Source organism: Neopsephotus bourkii, unplaced genomic scaffold, assembly GCF_033783945.1.
Source record: "Neopsephotus bourkii isolate Nb327-2 ecotype Australia unplaced genomic scaffold, CSIRO-AGI_Nbou_v1 NB_873, whole genome shotgun sequence".
Classification (NCBI taxonomy): Eukaryota; Metazoa; Chordata; class Aves; order Psittaciformes; family Psittacidae; genus Neopsephotus; species Neopsephotus bourkii.
In genome coordinates this window covers 2,463,384-2,482,325 of record NW_026901367.1, presented here as the reverse complement: position 1 = coordinate 2,482,325, position 18,942 = coordinate 2,463,384, and the positions used below count along the sequence as shown (strand labels likewise).

Below are 18,942 nucleotides of genomic sequence, written 5' to 3'. Positions count from 1 at the left end.
GCCGGGTGAGGCCGCTCCAGCTCCCGCGTCCCGCGGTCGCCCCTCAGCGCCTACGGCTCCCGAGGTGCCGCTCGCCCAGGCAGTGACGCCATCGCTCCGCGCCGCCGCGCCCGTTGCCTAGCACCCATGTCGGCGCGGGGGGCGCGGGGCCCGTTGCAGCGGGTGCAGCGGCGGAGCCGGGAGCTGCGGGAGCAGGTACCGGGGTGGGACCGAGCAGCACGGCCCGGCCGGGGCTCGCCCCGCGGCTCACGGCCCCGCTCCTGTGTTGCAGGTGGAGGCGCTGCGGAAGGAGTGCGCGGCCCCGGCCTCGGCCCCCGGGCAGCGGGAGGCCCTTTCGCTGAGGTGAGGCGGGGCCCGGCCTCGGCCTTCCCCCGGGCTATGGCAGCGTCCCGCGGGCAGGGTGCATGGCTTGGGACCGTGTGCTGGAGAGAAACATCTCCTGGCGGCCCCGAGCTAAGCCCTGGCAAATGCAGAGCAGCTCCAGTGTCTGAAGGGGGCTATAGGGATGCTGGGGAGGGACTGTTCATTAGGGACTGTAGTGACAGGACAAGGGGTGATGGGGTCAGACTGAAACAGGGGAAGTTCAGGTTGGAGATAAGGCAGAAGCTCTTCCCTGTGAGGGTGCTGAGGCGCTGGCACAGGGTGCCCAGAGAAGCTGTGGCTGCCCCATCCCTGGCAGTGCTCAAGGCCAGGTTGGACAGAGCCTTGGGCAACACAGGTTCGAGGCATCCCTGCCCATAGCAAGGGGTTGGAACTGGATGATCTTAAGGTCCTTCCCAACCCAAACCATTCAATGATTCCCATCACCTTTGCATCAGGAGAAGGAGCAGACGGTTCCCTGCACGCACCTTTCCATTTTCCTCCTAATTCCACATGTCTCTTGCCAGCCCCGTCTCACTCGTCTGTTTTCCAGGCAGAAGCAACAGGCTGGCTGCTTCCCCAAGGGCTGAGGTAGTTTTAAGTGGGAACTTGCACATCACAGGTAATAGTCAGCAGCTCAGCTGATGTGTGCGCTTGTGTTGGCATTCACAAGCTGTGTGTGCATGGAACTGGGTGAACTTGTGCGTAAACCGGTGTGTTTCAGTGATGATGGAAGAAAACACTCTCTCTCTGCCTTGCTTTCAATGCAGATGCAAGCAGCTGAAGGAACTGGTGGATGAGAACACAACTGCTCTTCGTGACCTGAAAAAAGTAAGTACAGAGGTGAATTGGTTAATGGTTTTCTCCCAGGTTCATCCTGGGGAGTGTTCAGAGAACATCAGCCTCCATTGAGGTGGGTCAGGGCAAGACCAGGGCCAAGCACATTGCAATCCCTGACTGGCATCTCTGAGATCCTTTTATATGCTTAGTAAATGGGGAAGCAGGGTGCCACTGGGCAGGGAGGAAGACCAGCCCAGGAGGGTGAAAGCTTGGACAAGTCTGGAACATTCACTTTATAGGGGACTTTGATTCTTGAAGCAATTGGTTGTGTTGTTCACTGGAACTGTTGGAACAAGTCCAGAGGAGGCCACGAGGATGCTCAGGGGCTGGAGCAGCTCCTGTATGGAGCCAGGCTGAGAAAGTTGGGGCTGTTCAGCCTGGAGAAGAGAAGCTGCGTGGAGACCTCAGAGCAGCTTCCAGTGTCTGAAGGGGGCCTATAGGGATGCTGGGGAGGGACTCTTCATTAGGGACTGTAGTGATAGGACAAGGGGTAATGGATTCAAACTGAAACGGGAAGTTTAGATTGGATCTAAGGAGGAAATTCTTTCCTGTGAGGGTGGTGAGGCACTGGAATGGGTTGCCCAGGGAGGTTGTGAATGCTCCATCCCTGGCAGTGTTCAAGGCCAGGTTGGACAGAGCCTTGGGTGCCATGGTTTAGTGTGAGGTGTCCCTGCCCATGGCAGGGGGGTTGGAACTGGATGATCTTAAGGTCCTTTCCAACCCTAACTATTCTATGATTCTTTCTGAGGCTGATGAGCCTGCGCCTGTGGGGAACTACAATCAGAGGAAAGAAGAAGAAGAAAAGCTGTTGCTAGAACTCTCTCAGCAGCTGCAGAAACTTGTTCTTGCCCTGGATCAGGATAACAAAACAAAGAAGTCCTCAGTGTAAGTAGCTTAAACAAATACAGTTTGTGCTTCTATGGAATTAGAAACGTACCATGTGTACAGCTGAAAAGGTCTGTGAGAAACAGTTAGATTATCCCCTTTATTACCTTAACATGCAGTTAAGGAAGAAGTGCTCATGAGATGGCTCTTGTGGTGCTTGTTCTCTTGATGCAGCAGTGAACGGCTGGCTGGAATTCTCTGAGGGTGTTGATTCATGGCTGAAATACAGTGTGGCTGTTGAGGGGAGAGCATGCAGTGTGGTCATAGAATCACAGAATCAACCAGGTTGGAAAAGCCCTTTAAGCTCACCCAGTCCAACCCTTACCCCAGCACTGCCAAGGCCACCCCTAACCCATGGCACTGAGGCCTCGTCTCCACGCTGTGTGAACACTTGCAGGGCCGGTGCCTGCAGCCCTGCCCTGGGCAGCCTGTTCCAATGCCTGAGCACCCTCTGGGGCAGGAATTGTTCCTCAGCTCCATCTAAACCTGCCCTGGTGCAGCTTGAGGCCGGTTCCTCTTGTCCCATCCCTTGTTCCTTGGGAGCAGAGCCCAGCCCCTCCTGGCTCCATCCTCCTGTCAGGCAGTTGGAGGCAGCCATCAGGTCCCCCCTGAGCCTTCTCTTCTCCATCTGAACCCCCCAGGTCCCTCAGCCCTTCCCCATCATACTTGTGGTCTCTACACTTAGGGAGGAAACACCACTGGGATTTGGGAGTTTTTTCAGATCAGGACAGAGAGTAAAACAGAGGAATGACAATTCTGGATGTGGATAATGGAGAGAAGGCAGTATGTCAAGGATCTACAGTAATTTCAACAAGTTTTCTTTAAATAATAATTAAGTTTGATTTATTTTGGGTAGGGACAAACACCATCAGAAAGGTCGTCAATCAGAAGATGAAAATGAAGAAGAGGATGAGAGTGAAGATGAGGAAAGTAGTGAGGAGAAAGACACTGAAGAAGCAGAGGATGATGATGATGAAGATAAATTGTTGGATGATCCAAACATTAAGGAATGTATCGCAGTTGGGAACTTCGATGCACAGCAGGAAGGGGATCTCACATTCATGGTAAATGTGGCTCTGTAGATGTTGTTGGACTGCAGATAGTTGTGCGTTAAGCAATAACTATGATTAAATCTCATGCTTCTGGGATTCAGCCAGTTCCTTGTGGGATCTGGGGAGCAGTGGCTTGGGGAATCCAGTGTCCTTTTGCCACCTCCTGTAGTGGTGGGTCCGCTGTGTGATCTTTGTTGTGGGGAAAAAATAAGCTTTTGCATTGTTACTTTTAATTGTGCCTGGAGCTGTTTTGAAATACTTGGTTCTCTTTTGTCTCTGTCTCCTCTTGATGGCAAGAAAGGGGAAATCCTCTTCATACATGACAAGAAGGCAGATGGCTGGTGGGTAGCTGAGAACTCGAGAGGGGAGAGAGGCCTCGTCCCTAGAACCTATCTTGCGGTGAGTGTGCTGCAGCCTCCTTCTGTCCCAGGCTCCCCTCTGTTCTTTCATATCTATATATATTAATGATAATACAGCTGCATAAAAGTGATCACAGTGCTTACCTGGGGACACACAGCAGTGTTTCACCAGTTACTTGGAACTAACACCATCTTTGTATCCATGTGTGTGGAGGCAACTGGCAAAAGCAGTATTTTGTGCCATGTGAAGATGGGACATACAAGCGTAGGGAAGTATCTTGAATATGAAGGTCATAGTCTGTGTCACTAAAGGTCAGCTCTGAAGACTCCAAGGGTCTTATTTGGCTTTTCCTAATTTACATGAAATGTGACTCCATGTAAAATGTTGGAGTATTTTGTATTTTAAAGCTTTGTAACTTGCTAGTTTATGTACTTATGCACATATATGCATAATATATGTGTACATTTATTATGTATATGTACATATACATATATACTGTATAGATGTGCACATATATATATGTACATATATTATGCATTATGTATGTGTACACTTATGATGAACATTTAGACACATGTACACAGTTTGGAGTGATCAGGTAGAACAGAGCTCTGCACAATGAAACAAAAGAGCACGTTGATTTCATGATGCTGATGTATTTCTCTTTAAAGAATCCACATCACAGACAGAAAATCTCCTCTTCTGAGCTCTTAACACATGCTGTGGTTGGGGAAGGCATTTTTAAGAGCAGAACTGTGAAGAAATCAAGCAGTTTGCCGTTTTGAATGTGAATTACAGGTTCACAAGGAAGATGACGAAAGCCCAGAGCAAAGTGAAGAACAGGTGGAAGTAGTGGATGAAACAGCAGATGGAACTGAAACCAAAAAAAGGTAAATGGAGTGATGTGACAGCAAACAAGTGTCAAATCCTTCTTCCCCTTCCTTAAACCTGGTGGTATCTTTCTTACAGTGAGAATACCTCACAGGGTATTTAGTTCATTGCACTTTTCCTTCCAGCACAGCAGTCACTTGCCCTGTTATCAGTGGGCAGACGTGCTTTTACTTCACTGGGTTTGTTGGGGAGTTTTGCTTTAGCTTGCCCTTTGACTATGTTTTTCCCCCTCATAAAATCAAAGTGTAACTGGCTCATGTATCCAGCTCATGAGATAGTCCAGCAGTTGGTCTTAGTGGCTGGAAATGTCCATTATTAGTAACTCAGATGTGGTTATTAAGCTGCTGCTCTTTGAAAAGCAATGCTTACTTGTCCACACAAGGACACGTTCTCTTTCTTCCAGAACTGATTCTCACTGGAGTGCTCTAAGAAGAGCTACCGCAGAGGTAGGTGTACCTCTTCCATGGCAACTTCATCTACCATAATGTTAATTCTTTTTAGACAAGGTTTGCCTTTACCAAACACTGTTTCTTGTATTCCACACCGTTGTTTTTAATTAACATCCTCTATTTTGTGGCTTTGTAGCCAGAAATGCTGCAGAAATGTCTCTAACACTTTAGAAATAGGCTGCAGTCCAAGCCATGAGGCTAAAAGAAGATGCAAAGAAGGTGTCTTTTGTTGTTTTGCTACAGTAGTACTAAACCACTTCTTTCTCAAGGGGTGATTTCATTCTGTAGCTGGCTGCTCTGCTGCTTTGAAACAGAGTTGAGATTTAACAAAACAGAGTCTGGCTGGGTTCACACATGAAACAGAGCTCCTGAGGGTGGGTCATAGAACCCAGACTGGTTTGGTTGGAAGGGACCTTAAAGCTCCTCCAGCTCCAACCCCTGCCACGGGCAGGGACCCCTTCCACTGGAGCAGCTTGCTCCAAGCCCCTGTGTCCAACCTGGCCTTGAGCACTGCCAGGGATGGGGCAGCCACAGCTTCTCTGGGCACCCTGTGCCAGCGCCTCAGCACCCTCACAGGGAAGAGCTGCTGCCTAAGAGCTCAGCTCAGTCTCCCCTGTTCTGTCAGGTTCAAGCCATTCTCCCTTGTTCACATAAGAAGAGGTGGCCACTGTCCCATGTCTCTCATACTGGCTGTGTGGGAGTTCTGGATTAGGATAGAATTCACTGTTAAACAGGGGGAATACCAATACCCTTTTTCTTTCACTTTGTAACAGAATGACACAGTAGAGGTACTGACAACCATAGGAGCTGTTCCTGCAGGATTCCGTCTGTCCACACTTTTCCAGCTCTTGGAGGAAGGTGAGTAGTTAAGGTTTTCTCATCCTAATTCCACTGAAGGATTCTCAAGTGTCTGTGGAGAGTTTCTTATCTTGGCTACAGCCTGCTGGGATCCCATCAGTATTGCTTAATTGTAGTTGGGTAATTGTACAGGCTATATCTGACCCATAAATAATGTATCAAAGGCTTTTTCTTCTTTAATTAAGTTTTAATTTATGTTTATTATCACATTTATTTATATGTGAAATCCCAACCACATGGACACAATGACAAATTTCCTGAGGGATTGCAAAGATTTTCCTCTTTGGAAGATACTTCTTGGTGGTGTTGCAGAAAATGATGATTTTTACTCTTCCCTTTTTCTCAGAAACCTTTTGGAGTCTCTTTCCCATTTAAATACATTGCACACCTCATCTTTCATTGCCCTTTTTGTTTGAAGCTGTTTCAAATCAATAGCTTTGTAGGAACAGAACACTGCAGAATACTTAAAAACAGTAAAAGTTGCCCTTTTAAAGGGTGCTTGTGGAAGATACCTCCATAGTTATGTCTGGACCAGTTAAATATCCAAAAGGACTTAGCCACATGTGACTTTTGGGGTGTTTTTCATTTTTTTTGGCAATAAAGATCATGAACACTCTTCTTGTAGGCAGTCAGTTTCGAGCAAGTCACTTTCTGCAGCCTGAACTCACTCCATCTCAATTGGCTTTCAAAGACCTGGTGTGGAATGCTGAAAAAGATACTGTGAGTATTGCTGGTAAGAAAACTGGTGCTTCTGGTTTGAGAGAGTGGCAGGATCTCGAGGGGAATTGCTAGCAGTATTTGATATTGATGGATAAATATTGCTGTGAGACAGAAAACAGATTTCAGTGTCAATCCAGACTCCTTAAGCAGTAGATGTTGACAATTCCTGCCCTCCAATAGGCAGAAAATGGGTACAACTTGTCATGCTGGGTTTCATCTGAAGTTTGAGGGCTTGTAGGAGTCTCCTTAGAAGAGAGCTAAAGGCTTAAGAAGGAATTTTGCTGCTGCTGCTACTACTACCCAAGCTTTGTGGTTAGAAGAATCCAGTCTAGTGAACACTACACTTGATCATCTCAGAATCATGGTCAAGAATGATGCCACGTGCAGGAGGACCCCATGGATTTAACCCTCCTTCTGTTTGTATTTCAGATCTCTCCCAGACCAACTCGAGTATCCCTGATTGTAACTTTATGTGGCTGTAAAATGATTCCTCTCCCAGGGGTCAGCGTTCAGGTTCTCAGCAGGCATGTTCGGCTCTGCCTCTTCGATGGCAACCGGGTGAGTTGCTTGGCTGTCAGAAAAAGCCTTGATGAGATGTGGATCTTTTTGTGCTCTGGTTCCTTTGGTAGCCAGCTCCTTTCAGAGAGAGACACACACACACAGTCTGCCTCCCAAGCTGCTTAACACACTCTGCTCAGTCTGGCTGGATTGTGATCACACACTTGCAGCCACCACAGACACATTGGCCCCCAGTGGCCTGAGGTCTGGCTGACCCCTGGCACATAAATGTCCACATACACACATTCAGAATAGAGAATAACATACATACATACATATATATATATATATATATATATATAAACACACGCTATATAATTACAATAGAGAATAGGATGGTTTGGGTTGGAAGAGACCTTAGAGATCATTTACTTCCAAGACAGACAAGTAGTTATAAATGGGGCTGAATGACAAAACAGGCCAGGCAGGCACTGGGCATGGCCAGACGTGTACTTATCCCACCCCTGTTGCTCCACAGAGCACCTTGATCCCTCCCTCTTCCTCCTTTGGGTTTCTCCCCTGAACATGCCATAGTAAGTGATGTTCTGCCCCAGAGTGCCCTTCCTCTTCACGCCAGCCTCTCACCCCACAGCATCAGCCCCTGTCAGGCTGCAGGTGATGCAGCTCCCATTGACTCACCACCATGAGAGTCACACCTGGCCCTGGAGCTGTTCTGGGCAGCACTGGGAGGGGCTGGGGCTCCCATTCTTTTGGTTCCATCATTTTTTGAGCCATCATTTTTGTTCCCCTCCTGCCATTGAGGCTTCTTTGTCCTTTCTGCTTGTGTAGATGAGTGTTTCTGGGCTGATCTGTCTCCTGTGACCTGCCTGCACACAGCTTGCTCAGGGTCATCCTCAGATTCCCCCCCCCCCGCCACTGACCTTGATCCTGGGTATTCCTCTGCATGGAGCAGCTTTTTATAACAGGATCTAAGCAGTTTCCTTGCAGCTGCACTGAGCCCTCTTGGGGGCAAAGGGATTATTCCTGGTGTGTATGAAGCAGGAATGGTTGGAAAGCACTCTGAAAGCACTCAGGCTCCAGAGAAGACTTTGTCTCTAGTCTTTTAAACTGAAACCATGTGATAAAGCTGAAGATAAAGTGTGATTTTATTTGTGTGCGATGTTGGATTAATCTGGGATAATCCTGCATTTTCTTACAGCTGCAAAGCTTTCCAGATAAACCTGCCTTAGCTTTTGTCACTGCTGTTATTCTCTAGGTGCTCAGTAACATTCACACAGTGAGAGCTACCTGGCAACCCAAAAACCCTCAAACCTGGAGCTTTTCTCCCAAGGTAGGTGCCCCCCTCTGGGAGTGACACAGCCAGGAAGTGCCTATTTGCAGCTTCTGATTTAGTGACACCTATTACTTCTGGTATTCACACTGACATAAAGATACTGCAACCACAATGAACATGAAGAAAAGACTTGCTGAAGTGTGTGAATTCAAACTAAACCAAGTGATTTAGCAAAAACACTTGGGAGAGAAGAGCTGAGGGGCAGGATTAGTTGGAGGGACTGGTGCTGGTGGCATTGGTTCATGTTGGAGCAGGATCAGGGACACGGTGCATGGTGTTCATGGAGGAGCGATGAGACCAAGCACTCTGCATGTGAGCTTCTGCTTGATTTCATGATAAAAAAGCACAATCTCTGTGCCATGTTCTAGGTGCTATGCAGGGCCACATCACAGCAGTACTGTGGTCATGTTTCACCCCAGTTGTTGCTGTGTTCTTGGAGGAAATTAAGTGCTTTTTGACATCAGAAGTTCTTTAATAGCTTGTTAATGTGTTTAATTGTGTTTAATAGCACAGAATTAGCTTGGTAGCAGAGCTGTGTTTCATGGTAAGATAAAGAAGGAGCAAGGTTTCAACTGAAACTGCTTCTTTGCACATCGTGTTTTTATATGCAATGGATTGTTTCTGAAATCTTATATAAGTGATGTGTTCAGTTCAGTGGCCTTTAAAAATCAGAGTTGTTTCTTTTTAATAGATACATTGACTTCTCTTGTTGCTTCCCCTCTCTACAGGTAACAGGCATTTTACCCAGCTTGCTGGACGGAGACTGTTTTGTCAGGTCCAACTCCCTGGCTGCAGACATTGGTCTGTTGTTTGAACTTGGCATCACTTACATTCGCAACGTGAGTGTGTGAAGGTGCAGCAGAATTCATTCCAAGCGATAAACTTCCACTTGCCCCATGTGAGACATAAACTGCAGTATCCCAGCAGTGAACACTGGGATCTATATGGGAATTAAGGGGAACTTTGCCTAGCTTACTGTAAGATTGTCTGCCTTTGGCTTCTAGGAGGGAGGAGAAATGTTTGGTTTAGAACCTTTAGTTCTAGTCAGTGTTTAGAGAATCAAAGACTTTCTGTCCATGGACATGAATGTACCTTTACTTACTGAAATAACTTGTTAGTCTGCCAAAGATCTCTTGCAATGGGATTGCAAAGGACCAATTCTTGATGTACTTTGGGCTTCCCTTAAGTGTGTGGTTTTTGGCTTTATAAATCCTTGCCTCTTATATATCTTCATGGATGATCAACTGTGTCTGGTTGGTAAATGCCTTCAACACCTGGGAATGTGACACAGTCAGTGGCTGTCTAGGCCAAGCCTGGAGTTTTTACCAATCTTATGCTTTTTATATGATTATTCTCTATAACTGCTTGTGGTCAGTTATTCATTGTGGTTTAGCTGTTTAAATGACTTAGTTTCTCCTATATTTTCCTAGTCAACAGGTGAAAGAGGAGAGCTGAGCTGTGGCTGGGCATTCCTGAAGCTTTTTACTTCTGATGGAATGCCTGTTCCTGCCAAGTAAGTTTATTGTTTTCCTTCTCTCTCTCTCTGTATTTACATGCTTATGTATATACATCTATTTTAGGCCTATTTTATACTTACACACTGATAGGGGCAGGTGTAATCCAGGCTACTGGGTCTTTCAGTGTGAACCCTGGACCTGTTTCCACACCCAGTGTATGTTCTACTGTGTTTGTGTGGGAAAAGCATCCCTGGATCCCAGGATTCAGGTTTGGGATGTTGCAAGTTTGTGTGTTTGAAAATAACCTTCAGTGGAATATTAGAACTATGGAATTCTCTGAGTTAACAGGGAGTTATTTAGAGTCCTGTTTATATAAAGCAGAATCATCACCTGAATCAAAGGTGACAACGTCCTGTTTGATTCTCTATGTGTGCTTCGCTGTGGATCCCTTTCCATGTGAGAATGAGGTTGGTTTCTAAGACTTGGAAGCAAGTGGGAGTTTCTGTGGACGAATCTCTCACTGTGTTTTGCAGCCTATTTATGGTTAGTCCATGGGTTCAACAAGCTTAAAGAGTAATAACTGTACAGATCTCTATTTTGTTAAATGTAGGAAAGCTTTCTCCTGATTGACTGAAATGATTCAGTATAGATCAGGCTTGCAGTACTTGTTTTTTATGAAATATATATATATGTATGTGTATTCTAAATGTATTTGGATTACAGGGCAGGACCTCTGCTGTTCTGTAAGTCTCTAAATCTCATCTAAATTTGATCTCTAACATTGGTTTTCTATATCATTACGTTAACTGTGGTATCTAGAGTGAAACTGCATGTTTGCTTCAGCAGTGACTTACTCGTGACAGAACCAGGGTGATGTTATTCTTTGAGGTTTTAAATCTTCCCTGTCTAAAATGTGCTACATACACAATTCCTCAAGAGCATTATGGTGAAACAATTGCTGAATTTCATATAAGAAAGATATTTGTGTCCTGTGGGAAAGAATCAAGGTTGCTAATTACTTACAATAAAATCAACTAGCTCCAAACTTACCATTTGAGGTTTGGTTACTTCAGTAGGCGCAGTCATTTCATGGCAAACACCAGTCATACACCCAGCACTGGGTCAGGTTTTGTTTGACAGCTGGTTTCCTTTCTCAGAGAGTTGTTGTGCTGTTCTCTCACATCCTCTCACCTCTTTATTTCAACCACGCTGCTCTTCTTTCACAGGATGTACGAGCTGCCATTAAATGGTGGGACTCCCTGTGAGAGAGGTGTCGAGGTTGACCCATCAATATCAAGAAGAGGTATGGTTTCTTCTCAACACTATATAAAAGAAAGCACACAATAAAAGCTATACGTATTTTACAGCGTGTTCTCAGTATCTCCCATTACCATACAGTCACCACAGTCTGTTTTTGGTTTGGGTGTTCTCATTTTGTGCAAGAGTGAGTTGTTCAAGGCCAGGTTGGACACAGGGGCTTGGAGCAAGCTGCTCCAGTGGAAGGGGTCCCTCCCCATGGCAGCGGCTGGAACTGGATGATCTTAAAGTCCTTTCCAACCAAAACCATTCTATGACCCTATGACTGTTAGGACTGATGTTTCTGTCATTCCAGTGTCCACAGGTTGAGGTTTAGCTCTGAGAAGTGTTTTGGATCGTTTCTTTAACTGCAGTTATCAGTTCTGGGCCATGGGGTGAGGGATGGCACAAGGCTCAGCAGCCACACTGCTCTGGACTTCCCAGCCATCAATCCCCTGTCACTTTTCCACAAGTTCCACATGTGCATGCATGTGCTGCAGAACATCTGTACTGGTTCTTCCCTGTGGGGCTGAATAAAGCTCCACTAAGAGTTGGTTCAGATGAGAGACCACTTGTGTTCAGATGAGGGCAGTCATGGCTTTCCTGTGGAAGCTATAATAATGTCCACTTGCAGCTGTGACAGAATGCCCTTATACTGGATTTGGACACTACCTCCACATTGCTCCACACATATTATGAATCCACCATACTAGAGAGAGAGTTTGTGTTAGACCAGATGGTGATGTATTTTCAATTCATCCTGGTTTTAGACCACGCTTAAACCATTACAGCTTTCAGTAAATCACCTCTTGCCACATGTAAATGTCCATTCTTGTAATAGAATATTCTTTCAAATTGGTTGATTTTATATTTGGTATTTATTTCTTAAGCAGGCAGTGGTGTTTTCCATCAGTTCATGGCACTCAAGAAGCAGCCTGTGCTTCTGCTGCGACTGAGGTCATTGAGCGTGCAGTCAAAAGACATCCTGTAGTAAGTATTCATGTGTGCTGCCATGAAATGGGGAAGTATTCCAGATTGCCTGCAATGGTCCCAGAGATCTAAAGTATTCCCCTTCTCTGGAACACCGGCTATGGGAAAATCTGAGGGTCATGTCACCTGCATGGTGTGCTTGATCTCTGATGCTTACAGCTGTTTTGTTGAGCACATACAAAAAGGTTTTAAGTTTAGATGAGAATGAAAACAGCAACAGCAGGAGCCTGGCTCTTGTAGCTGTATCACTTCAAAAGCAGTGGAGGTGCCAATATGAGCTCATAATAATCCCCATGAAGCCATTCTTACCCTCAGGTTTTGGTGAACAACGCTTCCTAGGAGCAGTTTTCACTGCCAATCTCAACTGCATGTTGTTTCCCTCCAGTTTGCTCCCAGAGACACTCATCGGCAGCATGTGCTACAGCCATCTCCTGCTATTCTATCGACAAATCCTTGGGGATGCACTCCTGAGAGACAGAGTAAGCCTGCAAAGCACAGGTAAGAGCTGCTCCTGTGGAGCTCAGTGTATTGCCTTTCAGTCTGGAGGTGTTGTGGGGACAAACACAGACTTGTTGTCCAGCTGATGAAAGAGAACAGCCTCTTGCTGGGAAGCCTGTTTGCATTTCAAACCAGTAATATTTTAACTCATATCTACTGTGTTGCCCTATTTGACATCAGTTCGTGTAGCAAATGAAGTGCTTTGAGTGAAATTCTCATTAAAAAAGCCTATCTGGATTGGTAAAGGGTTATTTCAAAGTAAATAAAAAGCAAATAAAGGTAAAGGATTATTTGGACCATGAATGTTTCCTTTTCACCACCCATGCAATGAGAGATCAGACCTGCAGACAGGTTTACTCATTCATTTCCAGTGTATGCGTGTTCTGGGTTATAGAGGAGCTGAGGCAGATGTTTTCGTCCTTGAGGCCAAGTCATCCTCTTTAGGATGTTTTAATTATTATTTACTTCTTGGCTGATGCAGCAGGGAGAGACAGAAGAGTTCTGGGTTTAGAACTCAGTGTCTTGCTCTGATTTCGCAACTCTTACTCCTTTCCCCATCTTCCCTTCAACAGGACTGTAGCAGTTCATGGTCTTCTCCATTTTAAAACCAATTTGAAATAGGGAATAAATACATTTCTGCACTACAAACTGTGCTACAGGTGAATTTATATTGTTGCTGGGAAGTGATTTTCTTGTGCCTTCTCCAGACTCAATTATCACCCATTCCTATGGCAGATAAACTTGCTTGTGCACTTGCTAACATTTAAAACTTCCAGTCTTTAACCATATGTAGGCATCTGAATTACAGAATCATCTCTCAGAGGTGCTCAGACCTTAACTCCCTTCCTGATTTTCCTGACCTTTAATATACACCCTGTGTATACTCGCTTTCAGTACCTGAGAGTCAGCCCCTTTCCTAAATTAATGCTTTATTTAATAAACTCATCACAGAGACATTAAAACGCTTCATTCTGGAAGCTAGTTTTGAACTGCTGTACTTGCTTGGTTTGGTCTTTATAATGTAGGACACCAGATCAGGCTGATGGCTTCTTCTGCAGTTAAACTGCATCCACTTGGATTCAGTCTTTGTTTGAAATGAGTTAAAGGCTTCACCCCAGCATTTCAGCCATTGTTCTGGTAGCCGTTTCCGGGTGTAAGAAAAGAAGATTTATCTTATTTCAAAACCAAATTGAGAAATAGGCATCTTGAAATGCCCATTACACTTCACAGGAGTGATCAGATCTGGCTTGCTTCCCTGCAACGTTATCAGCAAATGGTGTTCACTAAACTTCCCACCAACTTCACCTTGAAGAAACAAATACTTCAAATGACAAGAGAAAGAAAACACCTCAACCAACATTCCACTCTATGGCACTTGTAGCACTCTTGTAACCTTATCCCCAATCTCATTAACTAAATGCTGACAGCACAGGACCTCTGTGCCTCTGGGGCTCAAGACTTGCTGTGCTTTGTAACGGAGAAAGGGGAGGCAGCTCTGCCTTGCCTGGCTGTGAAACAGCTCAGCTCCAACTGGAGACCCATGAGGAGCCCAGTGCCATTTGGGATGTGCCCCATTCAGTCAATGCACTGTGCTGCTCCTTACCCAGTTATCTGAAACCCTTGGGGAGCACAAGTGTGATGGGGAATGGCTTGAGGGACCTGCGGGGTTCAGTCTGGAGAAGGCTCAGGGGGGACCTGATCACTGCCTACAAGTGCCTGACAGGAGGATGGAGCCAGGAGGGGCTGGGCTCTTGATGGAGAGATGGACTTGATGATCTTAAAGGTCTTTTCCAGCCTGGCTGATGCTGGGACTCTATGAACATGGAGCACCAGACAAGGCAGGTTAAGGCCGAACGCGTGTGTTCATTCACAACATCCAAGCCAAGCAGCACAATTCCAGGTGTTTATAAAAAGACAGGTGTGGAAATGAGGAAAACCACCTCTGCCTGCCCCTAGGAGAAACCGGAAAGGTCTCTGGCTTCTAATAAAGCAGCTGGGTTTGTACCTCTCCTCTCCCAGTTAACTGCCTCTCAGCCACTGGGAGCTTGCTACAGGGGATGCAGTTGTTAGAGAGTGCTTCCACCTTCCCCACTGCACTGAAGTACTATTACAGCCAGTCTGAGGGGAGGGAATGTGCTGAATAACTTGATATGTCAGTACCTTGAGAGTCATCCCATTTCCTCCTTAAACTTGAACGTGTTTGTTTGCTGTTTCAGATTTAATCTGTAATCCTATTCTAGCAACTTTCCCTCAACTCATGGATCAGCCAGACCTGATGGATGCACTTCGGGTACGTTATCCACATAGTGTTCAACTGCATCTGATGTGGCAGGATGTCCACATCTCCAAGTCCTTGTGTCTGTGCAATGTGGTGGAATAGCTGCTTATATCAGTTAACATGGCACAAGGGGGAATGGGAGTGTGAAGGAAGTGGAACTGCAACAGGAGCTTCACCCACTGGGGGACTGCAGTTAAGAGAGATTTTTGCAGCTAGAAATGGAATTGCTTTAGATCTCCACAACCTCAAGTCTGATTTAATGCTTCATTTCATTTTAGAGTGCTTGGGCAGATAGAGAAAGAACACTGAAGAGATCTGAGAAGGTAAGAAATTACAGGGGTTTTGCTGACATATTCAATCTAAATCAGACTAGGAGCTTTCTGTCAGTGTTATTGCTAGTTACCTTTTCCTCTCACCATACAGTTACTTACAAAACAAATACCTAAATGCAGTTCTTAATATTTCTTACTTGTAGCTATAGTAGTAAACTAGAAGAAGAAGGAATATGGCATCAAGTTGTTGTCCCAGTGTCTGCATAGGGTTGTTAGCAGGGGAGCTATTACAGGTGGATACCCAAATGGTGCCTCCAGTACTTGCCTGGTAAAAGCTTTCCAGTGGCTCAAAAGGGGCTGTGTATGCCTACGAAATAACCTTTCCTCCTCCACCTCTGAGCACCCACAGTCTGCCTGGAAAAAGGCCCCACATCCTGCCCATTCCTTGCATCAGGCTCTTGTAATCTCCCATTTTGGGGTGCAGACAGTTGGAGGACTGGCCATGTCATCAGGCTTATCCATCCCTTGTCCTACCTCCTGCCCTCTGGACAAGGAGAAGCTGTAGGTAACTGAACCAGAGAGGCTTTGGCTCTTCATCCAAGGCATGTCCCTTGGGAGCAGGAGGGATTCCATTCGCTGTGTGTGCTACTGAACAGCTACACAAGGAGTTCACCCTGTTCATGCAAACAAACCAACACGCTGTTGAGTCAGAATCCCTTTTTCAAGGCCATTAATCCCAAATGAAAGCTGATCTGCTCAAAGAATTAGTAACTCCCTGGTAGCCCAGAACCATCCAGTTTTACCTGATTTGTTGTGTGCCACTCCCAGGGCAGGATTGCTGCCTGGTGAACCCTTACTCCTCCTTGCATGGTTCTCGCTGCTGAATCTCCTGCTGAGATATGAACTGCACAACACCAGTGTGCATATGGAAAACAAGGCACCCAAACCTCGTCTAGTTATATCTTGTCCAGTTAAAGCAGTTGGGAGCTTTCAGTGCTGGATAACTGATTCTTAGTCTCTAGGTTTTGAAACTGGTCTTTACAAGGGAGAGCATCATTCTCACCTCACATGGAGTGAAACGAGTGCTTGTGGTGCAGCCTCACCTGCTGCCAAGAGCTGGGTGCTGTGAGGAGTGTGGGATTGCTTCAGTTCCCTGCCTAGGGCAGTGGAGAAGGGAGCAGAGGTTGGGCTGCAGAGGTGGGAGGATGTGGCACTGCCCCATGGCAACAGCAAAGAGCCTCAGCCTGTGCCTGCAGAGCCTGCTTGGGGAAGAGTGGCTGGAAACTGCCCACGGAACAGGACCTGGGGGTGCTGATTGATGGAGCTGAGCATAAGCAGCTTGTGCCCAGCAGCCTAAGAGCCACCAGCATCCTGGCCTGTACCAGCACCAGCGTGGCAGCAGGGCCACAGAAGCGTTCACACCCCATCTAGATGAGGCCTCAGTGCCATGGGTTAGTGGTGGCCTTGGCAGTGCTGGGGAACGGTTGGACTGGGTGAGCTTAAAGGGCTTTTCCAACCTGGTTGGTTCTCCAGTTCCATAACCTATTACAAAAGCAATGTCATCAAAACCAGTCCACTACTGTACTAGCATGGAGGGCTTCTGGAAGGAGTTTGAAGCTCACCCGAGCTAAGTGATGTTTGCTTAGGAAGGTCAGACCTCTTCCTGTTGTAATCCTGAGAACTGGGGACGAGTTGACCATTTTCTTGTGTGTGACAGCACTTCTGGAGCAGTATTTGCACTGATGCATCTCCAAACACTCCTCTCTGCAGAGAGATGGGGAGTTTCTCAAGTCCCTGTTCGTGCTGGTGTACCACGACTCCGTGTTCCCGCTGCTCCACTCCACTCTCCTGCCCCCCTACAAGTGGGCTGAGGAGGAGTCCGAGGCCTTGCGCTGGAAGGTGATCGCTGACTTCCTGAAGAAGAGCCGAGAGAACGACGGGGCCCTCCAGTACCTGCTGGCAGCAGAGAACACTCACACAGCCTTCGACATCTCCCAGCTGGCCTACGACTTCCTGGGGGAGGTGAGGGACGACGACCCCAGTGTGTGAATGGGTAACAGAACTGCAGCTCAGGGTATGGAAGAATGGAGCAGCAACAGGAATAAATTCTCACCAAACTCTGTACTCTCTGAAATGAATATTTCTACATATTTAACACTTTGAGATATTGAAGTTATTTTATCAGTTTCACTGATGGGAATTACATTTTAAATCCCTACACTTGCAGTGTTAGGGCTGCGGTTGGCTGGTACTCCACGGACCTGTTGTGTCCACATTGAGCATCATATTTTGCTGGGCAAATGGTGAGGTGCTGGGACAGGGTGCCCAGAGAAGCTGTGGCTGCCCCATCCCTGGCAGTGCTCAAGGCCAGGTTGGACACAGGGGCTTGGAGCAAGCTGCTCCAGTGGAAGGGGTCCCTGCCTGTGGCAGGGGTTGGAGCTGGAGGAGCTTTAAGGTCTCTTCCAACCCAAATCAGTCCCTGATTCTGTGATTCTATGAACTGCTGAGGCACCACTTTTCTCCCCTCAAGCAGCTTTCAATTCATTTCAGTGTTGTTTAACCAGGGTGAACAAAAGCTTCTCTGTCATGGTACCCCAGCAGGCTGCGACCAGGCAAGGGAAGCAGCAGGGATCTTGAAGAATGCTGCGGAGCAAGGTCAGCCAGGTTAGGGAAAAAACACCATCCCTTGCCCAATGAGCAGCCAGGAGGTTGCTCCATATTTAGACTGTTTTAGTGTTTTCCCTTCCCATTCAGGAAAAGGCTGGGTTATTCATAGGAATGTGCCTGACCCACCTAACACAAATAAAAGCTGTTGAGAACTGAGGGTATGATGTTTTCCCTGTGTGTGGCTGCCATATGCTGACTTTGGAAGGCAGGATAAGGACCTGCAGGGTATTCCTAAGGCAGATCAGGATGTTAAAGGCTCCTTTTCACATGGATTTAGTTCTGAGCCAGGCACTAGTTTTGTCTGGGGTGTGAAATGCTTTAAGGTGTTTCCCAGACCACAGCACACTGAAGCCAGCTCCCACTGACAGTGTTTGTGAACTGGAGCCTCCAGCAATGCCACGATGCACTTCCCCAGCCCAGGAGGGGATTGCACCATCAGGAATGTCACAGAGTCAATCTTTGCTCTGTATTGCACAAGAGCTTGGTGCAGAAACCGATTCCTAGGGCACCACTTGGCTCTCCTAGCAGAGAGATATGGTATCTTACTGGGATACTGTCCTCCTGCTGTAGTGTTACTGGAGTCCTTCCGTCCTCTCCAAGCCCTGAGGCAGAGATGCCACCTTCAGCCTTTCGTCCCACCAGATACTGGGGAGCTGGGGGCTGAGGCAGAGTCCTCTGCAAGAAACAGCACGTGCTTGTTGAATCCAAAGGGAATCTGTGCCAGGAGCTGTCCTCCAGAGTCCATGGCAAATGCTTCCGTCTTTTACCAATGTGCTGACTTGTCTGTAAAAAGTATTCCATAGAACATGGAATGTTGGAAAAGACCTTAAAGCTCACACCTTCCACTGGAGCAGCTTGCTCCAAGCCCCTGTGTCCAGCCTGGCCTTGAGCACTGCCAGGGATGGGGCAGCCACAGCTTCTCTGGGCACCCTGTGCCAGCGCCTCAGCACCCTCACAGGGAAGAGCTTTATCTCCAACCTAAATCCTCCGTATTTAAGTTTGGCTCAGACCTGGCTGCAGGTTTCAAAGGCGGTGGCTGTGGGGAAGCCTGATGCGAGCACGGAGCCGAAACCTGACCAGAAAGGGGAGGAGGCGCCACCAGTGGAAGCGAAAACATTCCAGGGCTGAAAGCGTGCCAGGGCCAGAGCCCGGCTGCAGGAAACGGCCCGGCCCAGCCCGGGCTAGGATTTGATGCTTCCTTCCCCGCTCACTGAGAC

At 47.0% G+C, this 18,942-nt stretch overlaps 1 protein-coding gene across 6 annotated transcripts; it reads left to right on the top strand.

Moving 5' to 3' along the window:
• Positions 1 to 108: 108 nt before the first annotated feature.
• On the top strand, positions 109 to 17,178 carry NPHP1 (nephrocystin 1). Of its 6 annotated transcripts, none has more exons than XM_061356875.1 (20): positions 109 to 195; positions 272 to 342; positions 1,131 to 1,191; positions 1,949 to 2,085; positions 2,942 to 3,149; positions 3,435 to 3,536; positions 4,296 to 4,387; positions 4,792 to 4,834; positions 5,611 to 5,695; positions 6,321 to 6,415; positions 6,845 to 6,973; positions 8,190 to 8,264; positions 8,996 to 9,106; positions 9,698 to 9,780; positions 10,951 to 11,027; positions 11,914 to 12,010; positions 12,396 to 12,508; positions 14,725 to 14,798; positions 15,065 to 15,109; positions 16,829 to 17,178. In XM_061356875.1, the coding sequence occupies exons 1-20, from the start codon at positions 127 to 129 to the stop codon at positions 17,105 to 17,107; spliced, it is 2,046 nt and encodes a 681-aa protein (XP_061212859.1). In that variant the 5' UTR covers positions 109 to 126; the 3' UTR covers positions 17,108 to 17,178. The 6 variants fall into 6 exon arrangements, with proteins under 6 accessions (XP_061212859.1, XP_061212858.1, XP_061212860.1 ...); XM_061356874.1 differs by having other exon boundaries at positions 11,911 to 12,010; XM_061356876.1 differs by having other exon boundaries at positions 11,911 to 12,010; positions 16,776 to 17,178.
• The last annotated feature ends 1,764 nt before the right edge of the window (positions 17,179 to 18,942 follow it).

Bases quoted from the DNA above. Each gene is read 5' to 3' on its own strand.
- NPHP1 (XM_061356874.1), top strand. From the start codon at position 127: ATGTCGGCGCGGGGGGCGCGGGGCCCGTTGCAGCGGGTGCAGCGGCGG. The intron at 2,086-2,941 runs GTAAGTAGCTTA...TATTTTGGGTAG, and splicing joins AAAACAAAGAAGTCCTCAGT to GGACAAACACCATCAGAAAG. The intron at 4,835-5,610 runs GTAGGTGTACCT...ACTTTGTAACAG, and splicing joins TAAGAAGAGCTACCGCAGAG to AATGACACAGTAGAGGTACT.